This window comes from Ceratotherium simum, chromosome 2 (genome assembly GCF_057802395.1).
Source record: "Ceratotherium simum simum isolate JZ-2026a chromosome 2, ASM5780239v1, whole genome shotgun sequence".
In the NCBI taxonomy this organism is placed as follows: domain Eukaryota; kingdom Metazoa; phylum Chordata; class Mammalia; order Perissodactyla; family Rhinocerotidae; genus Ceratotherium; species Ceratotherium simum.
The window spans coordinates 48927943-48939418 of record NC_141901.1 but is presented as its reverse complement, the minus strand read 5'-3'; the positions used below and the strand labels follow the sequence as shown (position 1 = coordinate 48939418).

Below are 11476 nucleotides of genomic sequence, written 5' to 3'. Positions count from 1 at the left end.
CATTGTGCCTGACAGACAGTAAGTGCTACAGAAATATTTGTGGGCAGGTTTCTTGAATGTGCCAGACTTGTTCTGCTTTTTAATCTGCCTAGAATTTCCTTTCCTTAGTTCTTTGCATAGTCAACTTCTTATTTCAGTCTCAACTGAAAGATCATCTTCTTGGAAAGGACTTCCCTGATCATAAAATCTGAAATAGATGTCCCCTCATCCCGTCCTCTCTATCATGTCACTCAGTTTTATATTCTTCATCATATTTATCACACCTTGACATTATCTTGTTCAATTTTTCATTTACTTATTTATTTTCTGTCCCTAACCAGAACAAAAGCTCCATGAGAGCAGAGACTGTGTTTGTTTTGTTCAAAGCTTCCTTCCCAGTGCCCTCAGCAGTGCCTGGCACATTATAGGCTCTTAATAAATATGTGTTGATTGACTGACTGAATGAATGAATGAATGAAAGAAAGGCAAGCACTACAGGTTGCTCTTATTTGTTTGCTTTCCCTTATTTAATCCTCACAAGAGCCTTATGAAGTCAACACTATCCTACTATTAGCCCCTTATTACAGAGAAGAAAATTAAGTCTTAGAGAGGCAATATAATTTGCCCAAGGTCACATTATCAGTAATGTGAGAAGCTGGAATTCAAATCCAGATGTACCTGTTTTGCAGCTGACGATTCATCATCTACCTCTCCAAATATCTGTTTTATTACTCAGAATGTGAGTTTGGAGATCACAGCTGGGCTCCAAGTAGAAAAATGGGATTCCTACTTCTCCTGCTTCCCCCTCCCCCATTAACCTTATCCTCTACAGGCAGAGCAGCTGGACAGCTGTAGCTCTGGCACCCTCAGGTGCTTGTGGTGGGGACTTCCCTGGTGGGTTCACCACACACAAGGAAGCAGGAGAGTGCACATTATTCGTGGACTTCCAGCTCCAAAGGGGAGAGCCAACAAAGGGTTGGCATGGGCTCACACTAGGATCAGAACTGGTCACTGCAAAATGTGTCTCTTTGCCTTGGCTTGATTATTTTTAAGAAGAAAAGACTCTGAAAGAAACTTCGGCCTTCCCCCTAACTGCCTAAAAGAATTTGAGATAAAAGGCCTGTCCCCAGGACGGGCCATCATCATAGATCACTCTGGGTATTAGTAGACTGTGAGGGTCCTTGCTAAGCCCATTCTTATCAAAGTTCTGTTTACCAAACATTTGCTTTTCCATTTCCATGTGAATTGCCTTCCTTCCCTTTGAAGTCCCAAACCACTACCTCCAACATCCTCCTTTGTCTTTAGCTGAAGATGCTATTTAAGATGACATCCTTGGCCAGATGGCTGAGTTACCCAGTTTTTCCTGGGTCTCTCCCATGTATACATGTTATAAAGCTTTGTTTGATTTTCTCCTGTTATTCTCTCTCATGTCAATTTAATCCATAGCCCAGCCAGAAGGACCTAGAGTGTATAGAGGATTTGTCTTCCTCCCCTACAGACTTTTCCCCCAAACTCATGAATCAGAACAGGCTCTCTTCCCAAGGGGCTGGGGCCAGGGGAAGGGAGAGAGTGAGGGGTCTGGAAAGAAGGGCAGAATTATTTTCTTAATACTTTCAAGAGGGCCAAAGTTCCTCTTTTATGAATGGAGGCAATAACACAGGGAGAGGAAGAACATTTTCCTGCTCCTATCCTTGATTATAAAAGAAAAACTCTCCACTTGCAATTGATGTTGGAGATGGGGTGAGGGGTTGGGGGTGGGATGGGGAGGGATATTATCTACATTAGCAGTATATAGGGCTCAGCTCAGCCAGCTAATTTAATCTTGTCACTTCTAACAAATGACTCAGCACCTCTGTACTACCTTTACAGTCAAGTTTAAACTCCTTCTTAGGACAAGGCCCTTCCTGAGCAGCCCCTAGGCCCTCTGCAGTTTCATCTCCTGCTCCCCCCGCCATCTCCCGCGGCAGTTCTTCACATTGCTGGGTCCTTGTAAATGTCATTTCTTCTCTACCTGGCTACTTCCTATTCAGCTATCAAGATGAGGCAATTGAGCAAGAGCACCTTGAAGGCAGATTATGTTTTACTTATCTCTGCATCCTCAGGCCTCTCAGGGTGGTTGCCTTCAATGAGCATCAAAGGGTCAGCCTTGCTAGAAGCCTTCCTGGTGCCCCTAGGCTGTGCTGGGGGGGTTCTCCTTCTGCCTCCCAAAGCACTTAAGCACATCTCTATTTATACTTTAGAGCTATACTTTAGATGTTGTTTTTCTTTCTGTCTGAGGAAAGATGTGTGTCTTAGGTATCACCACAACCCCAGAGGTAAGCCATAGTACCTGGCACATAGTAGGTGCTCAAAAATTAATTTTTGAATGAAACTTCTACAATGTGGAAAGCACTGTGCTAGGCACTGTTAGAGGAACATAAAGTCATGATATCTCTGATCTTAATGAGAGTTGGGGGGTACAAGACATGAAATGTTCACATATGAGGCATTGTGAGATAATTTGAAGACAATACCGTAGAAATTTAAAGAGGAATGTTTCTGGCTTGTTCATGGTAAAAATTATTACACATCCTCCTTTCCACCTGGAAATGGACTCTTATCTGTTAACTATTTTCTTAATGGCTTTAGAAGTGTCTTACGTTATGTAGCTTGGATCCATTTTGAAAGTAGGTGGGGCACAAATAATAAATAAAGAAAATACTGCCTAGGTGACACATGTGGAAGGGCCTCTGGGTTGTGAGTTCAGACAGTAATCAAGATGTTTGACTTGGGGTAAAGGGGTGGGGTTATACTTTAGAGATAAAGGGTTTAGATTCTACACTGAACCACTGAACGAAAGTAGAGGGTGAGTCCTGGGAGGAGTTGAATGACAGTGGTAACAAAAACGGGTGCTTCCCAAGCCCCTTCATTAGCCTCCAGGGCTAGATCTACTGTCTGTTCCCAGGACCTCCCGGGGCTGCTGGGTACCTCCTGAGAGGAATAGAAATGGAATACTCATGAGTGCTGGAAAGTGGGAACAAGAAATCATGCAAACCAGTGAACAGGATAGACAAATGATCTTTCCGATTGGGAGCATTTGGTCTAAAACCTGATTTGTGCCTACACACTATCAGTCCAAAATTTTTATTTTATAGTATTGATATTGCACAGTTCTGTAGGATACTTGAGTTTTGTGAATGGTCCAGGACAACAGCATACACTGCTAACTGGGCTGGATGTCTATAAAACTGAATTCTAATTCATCTATGAGCATCCCTGATTCTGCCTCAGATCCTAGGTGGCCCTAAATAATCCAAAATAGAATTTTCCAATATTTCTATCAAGTGCGACTTGGAAGAGCATGTTTGTTGTGGGGTTTAAACATAAGGACTTAAGAGCTGGGAAACGCCTCCTTGGTCAGTATATAAATTAGGCCAGACTGACATCTCATTTTCCTTTTCTTCTTTTTCATAGTCTGGAGAGGAAGTGGAGGAAGAGGAGAATACTGAACTTGAACCCACATTCTGGCTGGTCTAAATGCACTAGGTCCTTGGTCTCTTTTAAACTCATAATTCATACTGCATCATTCATTTGGAACTAATCACTGCTTTGTGAGGTCTCGGAAACAGTTTCCTATCGCCTTTTTGTGTGTGTGTGTGAGGAAGATGAGCCCTGAGCTAACATCTGTTGCCAATCCTCCTCTTTTTGCTGAGGAAGATCGGCCCTGAGGTAACATCTGTGCCCATCTTCCTCTACTTTATATGTGGGACATCTGCCACAGCATGGCTTGATGAGCCGTGTGTAGGTCCACGCCCAGAACCGAACCTGTGAACCCAGGGCCCCCCGAAGCAGAGCACGAACCAGGAGACCGGCCCCTCCTACTGTTTTTTATTATTTAACTTGCAGTGTCTATGTCTTTGGTACCCTCGGATATTAGGCCACCATAGGAAAGGGGCTATGTCTTTAGGATGTTCCCGCCCCTTCAGCATCCAGCACGGTGCCTTGCACATAAGAGGTGCGTTCAATAAATGCTTGTTAAGGAATTAAAGAATGAGTCCTTAGGAGGAAAGACGATGAAACATTTCTCTCAGGTTGAGAACAAATATTTCTCAGTTTATTTCAGATATGAATCAGCTAGTCAGCGTAAATTGTGCTTCTATCTGCTCACCAGGTGTGAGGAAGGGCTTTGGCTGAGATTAAGTTCATTGCCCGAGAATAAAAAAGTGGGCGGGAATCTGAAGGCTCAGAACATTGAGGAGGAGGCGGGAGTCACCGAGAGTTGGAGCACTTCTGTCCAATCAAAAAGAGAGAGTAGAAGCAGGAGGGGGAGATAAAGGGGGAGCGGGAGATCGCGAATCCTGCCTAGTTACACAAGCTCGCCAGCCCGAACAGCAGCTTCTTGCCTGAGGTGCTTCTGCCCGGCGAGAGGGGCCGATTCTGAAGCCGACTCCAGCAATGGCTTTTGCAAATCTACGGAAAGTGCTCATCAGCGATAGCTTGGACCCTTGCTGCCGGAAGATCCTGCAAGATGGAGGGCTGCAGGTGGTAGAGAAGCAGAACCTGAGCAAGGAGGAGCTGATAGCCGAGCTGCAGGTAAGGCGAGCGGAGAAAGACGAGCGCTCCGTGGAATTCTGAGCCGAAACAGGCTGGCTGTGCGCGGGCCAGCACGCCCCACCCCCACCCCCGCTCCCTGGTATCAGTCAGTCCTGTGGCCTCTTGAAATTGGGGGTTGGGGGGAGGGGGGAGAAGGAGGGAGGAACGAACCGTGGCGAGCTGCAGGATGCAAACTTTCCGCTCAGTTTGCTCCCCGGGTTTCACGTCGGCTTGCTTCCCGCGAGCTTTGCAAAGTGCAGGCTGCTCCAACTGGTCCTGCAGGCTGCCGGCGGGATGCCAGCGCGGCTCCCTAGCGCCTTCGCGCGCAGTGGCCCTGGCAGCCGGGCGCCGCTTCTTCCCCCCGCTCAGGGGCACTGGGGGAGGGGGGCCAAAGTGGCTTCCCTGTGGGGAGCCCAGGGACCCGTGATCCTTCCCGGATCAAGCCCTGGCTCCCCCGGCTGCGTCCTGCCTTCCCTGGGAGGCGCTGGCGGAGTTCCAGCCTGTCTCGTGGCTGCTGGAGAAGCTGCAGGGAAGGCGGCCCGGCTGGAGCAGCAACTGCCGTGCCCGCCTTTCGTCTGATGCAAGACTGCTGCGAGTTTTCTCCGCCCCTCGGCCTCCTGGGAGCGCTCGCAGGAAAGAGGGTGGGCGGGGGGCGCCCGAGATCCCCGGGGCCGCCCACGCGGCCGCAGCTGCCACGGTGCGGGCTTAGTCTCCGCCCGCGGCCACAGCGGATGGCCTCGTCGCTGGTCTGGAATGACCAGACTGGACTAGAATCCGATCCCAAGCTCCCCCCCAAAATTTGTATTTCTCAGCAAATCTTTCTCAAGAACGTATCTCGGTTTGTTACGATACACAATTAGCGTCATCGACTTCAAATCTCTCTGCCTTGTTTGTAAGGGTCCTGCGAGGTTTGGTGGCTTCGTCCAGTCTTATGACATTTATTTTGTGAACTCTTCACCCCATTCCTGCACTTCTTAGCTCCATGCTGCACCCAGCACCCTGGTATTTTTCACCCCACCGGTCCGAGGTATCCTCTCCCACCCCCCAACTCCCACAGCCGCAGTGTAGCCTCCTATTAACCAACCTCAGCGCAGATCCACTCCCTCGACGATTCCCTCCTCCGGGGGCCCCTTAAATCAAACCACAGTGGCGGCTGCTGTTGCTTTAACCTCATGGTCGTCAAAACTGCCTGTGCCTCCTTGTCTGCCCTTGTATCTGCTGCTGTATTTCTCCACGGACCCTCCCGCATTTCTCCCCTTCCTCCCCCTGGTGCTGTATCCAGGTATCCAGCCCTGTTTCTGACCGGTCCTTGCCTTCAGGAATCTTGTAGGCTAGTTAGGTAGCCTGGCCAACACACGCGAGATGATTGACCAGATGACCCAGTACTTAGTGCTAAATGAGACTATCTGGCAGCCTAGACTCGGCGCTGCTGGAAGAGTGGAGAGAAGGGAGTGATCAGGTTGGAAGGGGTGGGGTCAAGGGCTCAGGACTTGATCCTTGGAGCGTGGTAGGACTGGATGGGAGGCAGGCGCATCACACTTGTCACCTCTTCTTTTATGTGGATGGTATCAATGGCCTTGGCTCTGGGCAATGGGCAGAAGGCAGTGGTGGAGTGCCTCTAGACAAGCTTCTGATCCTCACCTCCAGCAGACCAACAGGTTGGGAATTTGCTGTGATTTAGTGCTTTGTGGCTTTCTTATGGAAATTAGAAATCTTATACCCTGGGGATGGGGTAGGGACAAGGAGGGGTTAGTGCAGAGTTGAGAAGAATGGCAGGCCATACAAGTAATGAAAGGGGATTTCCATGAAGTCGGTATGTCAGCTGGTTGGGTGCTGGGAGTCTGGAGCTGAAACTTGGAGGATGTTTTAAAGGCACTGAGAACTCCTGGCAGGAGCTACTGACCGCTGGGCATTGTTGGGCTGCTTGGGAGCGCCCAGCCTTCGCGGCTGTCTTTGTAAAACATTAGGTTCAGAATGCTGGTTAGGCTCCTCGGGCAGCCTTGGAACCCTGGAGGAGGGTCCTCATAACTGCACTATGCCTTTTTATTCTGCGTGCAGAGGTGTCTGGGTTAGTGTCACTGCCCTCCCCCATTTAAGTCTCTTTAATACTGAAGGAAGCTTGAGCACATTGCTTGAGCAGGCCTGGCCTCTGTGCCCACTCCTTGGTATTCTGGGCAGGCACAGTTTGCTCTCTCAGTCCGTGGTCAGAAGTACAATCATCTCCCAGGACGGTGCTTTTCAGGCTTGAAGCAGTTCATTAGTGGGTGGTAATGAAGTTGTTTTAACTGGTCAGAATTAGCATTTAAAAAAACAAAATAAGGAATATCAGAAAGCAGGGCAGATGGTAAGGCTAAGTATTGTGTCGTGAAATTTGTTTCAATTATGTGTGTAGTTGTGTGTGTGTGGTATGTGAGTATAAAATCACAGTTTAAACATGTGTTTCTTACTGTAGGTCTTGAAAAAGTTTGGAAAACACTGGCTTGGAATAATAAAGCATCTGGTTTGGAACTCGCGAAACTGTTACTTAGACTGTGTACCCCTCTTCTATCAGCAGGTGTCACATCTTAAATAAAGCTAATATGCAGGAACATTTAAATAATCTTAGACCACGTATCAGTGGCTTTTAAACTTTGACCATGACCCAAAATAAGAAATTCATTCATTCATTCATTCCTCATACCTCAGTGTACACATACATCAGTGTACACACATGTATATTCACACACTCAAGTTTCATGAAATAATGTCCTTACTATATGTGATGCATTCTGATATTTATTCTGCTTCATTAAATAGCAATGCTGGTCAGAATCCACTCAACTGCATGCTGGTAATGCATCTAACTTACTGAAGCACATTTATATCTTTATCTCAGAATTTCAAGAAAGATAAAGACGGGAATAAATTTCCATGCAAGAGTCCATCTTTTGAAAGGCTCTTTTAAAATAACAAGTTCTCACCCTTTACACTAGGATTTAGTTTGCAAAAGTTGAATAGTCATCTACTTTATCAGTGCCACACATTGTGCCAGACACTGCCTACCTGCATTCTCTATAGCTGGGGAACATGGCCTGGAGAGTTTCTTTGACTTCTCCAATGATTTAAGTCAGAGGCTCGAGCAAGGCTAGACTCACCCCCAAGCCCAAGCCTGTCCTCCCAGGAAAGGAAGCATGTGTGAACTTGAGGAATGTGAATGGGTTTCCACTGCTAAGTTAGCATAGTTTGTTGGGAGCAGCCATAAATCCAGCAGAACAGTGGCGTGCTGTTTTCCAGCTCTAAGGCAGATGAGGGATGGGGAGCTGGGAGGACAGCGATGTGTAGGGAGTGCCTTTTCCAGTTGGCGCTCATTCACAGACATCGCACACAGAGAGCAGTAGACAGCAGAGCGGTTGCATTGTTGGGAGAGGTGCATTCCTGCCCAGGGAGTGCCAATGAGGACCTCGGAATGCTGGAGAAGAAAGTTATAATCACAGCAAACTGCAGGGAGGATGCGGATGGATTTGCAAAGGGCTGTGGTTTGCATAAGTAGAAGAGAGGAGCTCAGCCGGCAGGCAGCATGGAGCCAAATCTTGGAGGGATGACATGGGACCTGAGAAGGGGACCTGGGAGTGCAGGGGTTATGAGTGGTCAGTGGAAGATAGATTGACACGTAGACTCTCAATAAACATATACTGGTTAAATGAGTCAATTGATGATGCAATTGAACGAAGAATTGAGTGAAGCGGAGGTAGTTGAGGGTGTAAGAGACCTTGAAAGCTAGTGAGCTCTGGTCACGTGGGATGCCCGCTTCAGTGTGGGACCAGGGTCTGCTGAATGGGAGTCTCCACAGGCTGAATCCCCATTTGGGACAGGTGAGCTCTGAATGCACATCTGGTCTGACTGGAGACTCTTCAGACTTCCTGACTTCAAAGAAAGCTGCTTTGAGGAATACCACCCTTGAGGGAAAAGTAGAGAGAGACTACAGAGTAACTCTCCATTAGGGAGTTCTTTCCATAGAGAGAGGCTGTGCTTGTTAAAGGAAAATAGTGCTGTTTCAGTGCTTGTCCTGAGGGCCTGCAAGAACGGGGTGGACTGCTGAGGAGTCTACATCCTCCCCTACAGCCAGTCTGTCCTGTGAGAACCAGATTCTCAAGGTTTGGGGAGGGTGGTGGCAGCTTTGGAGAGAACATTCAAGGAGGCCAGACTTTTGGGGCCCAAGGGAATGATCGAGTAGAGCATCTGGAGCAGGACCGGGCCTGAGATGTTGGATGTTGGCCCAGGAACTTGACACTAGAGAGGTACGGTGATAAGATTATGACTCTTTGGATGGTCCTTGCTCCGTGCCAGCTTCTTGTCGATTGAACTTTGACCCTTGGTCCTGGGCTGACCACTTCAAAGGAGGTTTTATTTCCTCTGTGTTACCTGAGGTGCCATTGCTGGTGGTAAGGGAGTGTACACTGAAAATGTGCTTGCACGCTGCCCCACTGCCCTCCAAAAAGGTTGTGCAGTTTATGCTATTTCCCTACACTCTCACCAACACTGAATATGACCAGTTTTCTTTTTGCCAATATGATGCCTGAAAATACCACATTTTATAATTTCCATTTCCTTGATAGCTAGAGTTTAAGAGTCATTTTATAAATTACTAACCACTTTGCAGTTCTTCTGTGAACTCCTCATACTTTGCCTAGTTTTTTACTGGATTCTATCATTAAAAAAAATTGATTTGTAGGAAGTCTTGGTCCTTTTGGATGATGAATCCTTGCTCTGTAATATATGTTGCAAGGAGTTTTCTCTCCATGTCAAGCTTGTCACTTGCCTTTGACTTTGTTTATGGGATCTTTTCCATACAGAAGTTTAAATTTCAAATGTAATCTAATTTGTCACTGTTTTCTTTTATGGTTTCTGGGATGTGTGCCTTGCTTGTGAGACCGTTACTGGAGCAAACGTAGAAGCAGGTTAGGGTCTGTGTCTGGTAACAAAACTTCCCCATCCCAAGATCATAAAAGTATCCCCTGACATTTTCTTCTAATGCTTATATTTTAAAAATTATTTAATTCATCTGGATTTTTAATAATCCATAGTGATTTAGGAATTAAATTTTTTCCCTACATTTTTTTTTTTTTAATTTTTTTTTTAAATTTTATTTATTTATTTATTTTTACCCCCAAAGCCCCAGTAGATAGTTGTATGTCATAGCTGCACATCCTTCTAGTTGCTGTATGTGGGACGCGGCCTCAGCATGGCCTGAGAAGCGGTGTGTCGGTGCGCGCCCGGGATCCGAACCCGGGCCGCCAGCAGCGGAGCACACACACTTAACCGCTAAGCCACGGGGCCGGCCCTCCCTACATTTTTCTAATTCCATTTATTGTGTAGATCTTTCTTTCTCCATCAATTTGAATTCTACCTTTATTATTTTCTAAATTCCCAAACATACATGGGTCTGTTTGTCTAGTGCTTATTTGGTTCTGTTGACCAATTGTCAACTTCTGAACATTTTTCTCCTGGCTCCCTCGCAGCTTGCTCTCCCTTTTCGGAAAATTCTTGAGCACTGTCATATGTAGCTCTTATGCCTTCTTATCACGATCAAGAGAAGGGATTTCTGAAGGTGGATTTGCAATCATGTGACATGTTTAAATTACAGCCATGCACTGCATAATGATGTTTTGGTCGATGACAGACTGCATATACAACGGTGGTCCCATAAGATTAGTACCATATATACCAGGTGTGTAGTAGGCTATACCATCTAGGTTTGTGTAAGTACTGTAGGGGAAGAAGAACTTTTCCTCTACTCTTCTAAGTTCTTCTGGCTGGTCTAAGAATTAAATTGACATGAGACATATTAACAGGAGAAAAACAAACAAAAGTTTAATAACATGTGTACATGAGAGAAACCCAGGAAAACCAAGTGACTCACCAAAATGGCCAAAGCCTTCACCTTAAATACAAACCTTGGCTAAAGACAAAAAAGATATTGGGGGTGGAAAGGGTCAGGGACTTCAAAGGAAGGAAGGCCATTCAAGGGTAGGTGAAAAGGAGCAAATGTTTGGAAAACAAGTGTTTGGTCACACAGAAACAGAAGAACACAGAGGGGAGCCTGACAAACAGGCTTTCTAGGTTCCTCCTTGTCTACCACCTAGTTCATGTTATGCTAAGGCGATAGCTCGCATCCTGAGACAGGTTTTTTTTTATCTTAATTCTTTAAGGCAGTTAAGGGGAAGGTACCAAGAAAAACTTTCTGAGTCTTTTGTTTCTTAAAAATAATCAGCCTAAAAGAATCCTCACGTTAAAGAGACACATTTTGGGGTGGCAAATTTTGTTCCCCTTCAGTACACTCTGATATTTGCACAATGATGAGCTCAGCTAACAATGCATTTCTCAGAGAGAATCCCCGTCACTGAGCAACACGTGACTGTACAGGCCTACCTCGTTTTATTGTGCTTCACAGATATTGTGTTTTTTACAAATTGAAGGCTTCTGGCAGCCCTGTGTTGAGCAAGTCTCTTGGCGCCATTTTTCCAACAGCACTTGCACACTTCATGTCTGTGTGTCACATTTTGGTAATTCTTGCAATATTTCAAACTTTTTCATTATTGTATTTGTTATGGAGATCTCTGATCAGTGATCTTTGATGTTACTATTGTAATTGTTTTGGGGCACCATGAACTGCACCCACATAATATGATGAACTTAATCAATAAATGTTGTCTGTGTTTTCTGACTGCACCACCCACTGGCCATTCCCCAATCTCTTTCCCTCTGCTTGGGCCTCCCTATTCCCTGAGACATAACAATATTGAAATTAGGCAATTAATAATCCTACAGTGACCTCTAAGTGTTTAAGTTAAAGGAGGAGTCACATGTCTCTCACTTCAAATCAAAAGCTAGAAATGATTAAGCTTAGTGAGGAAGGCGTGTTGAAAGCTGAGATAGGCTGAAAGCT

The 11476-nt window shown here is 46.1% G+C and overlaps 1 protein-coding gene across 1 annotated transcript in view; it reads left to right on the top strand.

The window, feature by feature from the left end:
- The first annotated feature begins 4317 nt into the window (after positions 1 to 4317).
- Positions 4318 to 11476, top strand: part of PHGDH (phosphoglycerate dehydrogenase) — a 33649-nt gene continuing 26490 nt past the window's right edge. The window contains exon 1 of the mRNA XM_004420596.2: positions 4318 to 4551. Coding sequence (XP_004420653.2) covers positions 4414 to 4551 — 138 coding nt within the window. The 5' untranslated portion in view covers positions 4318 to 4413. The remainder of the gene's footprint in view (positions 4552 to 11476) is intronic.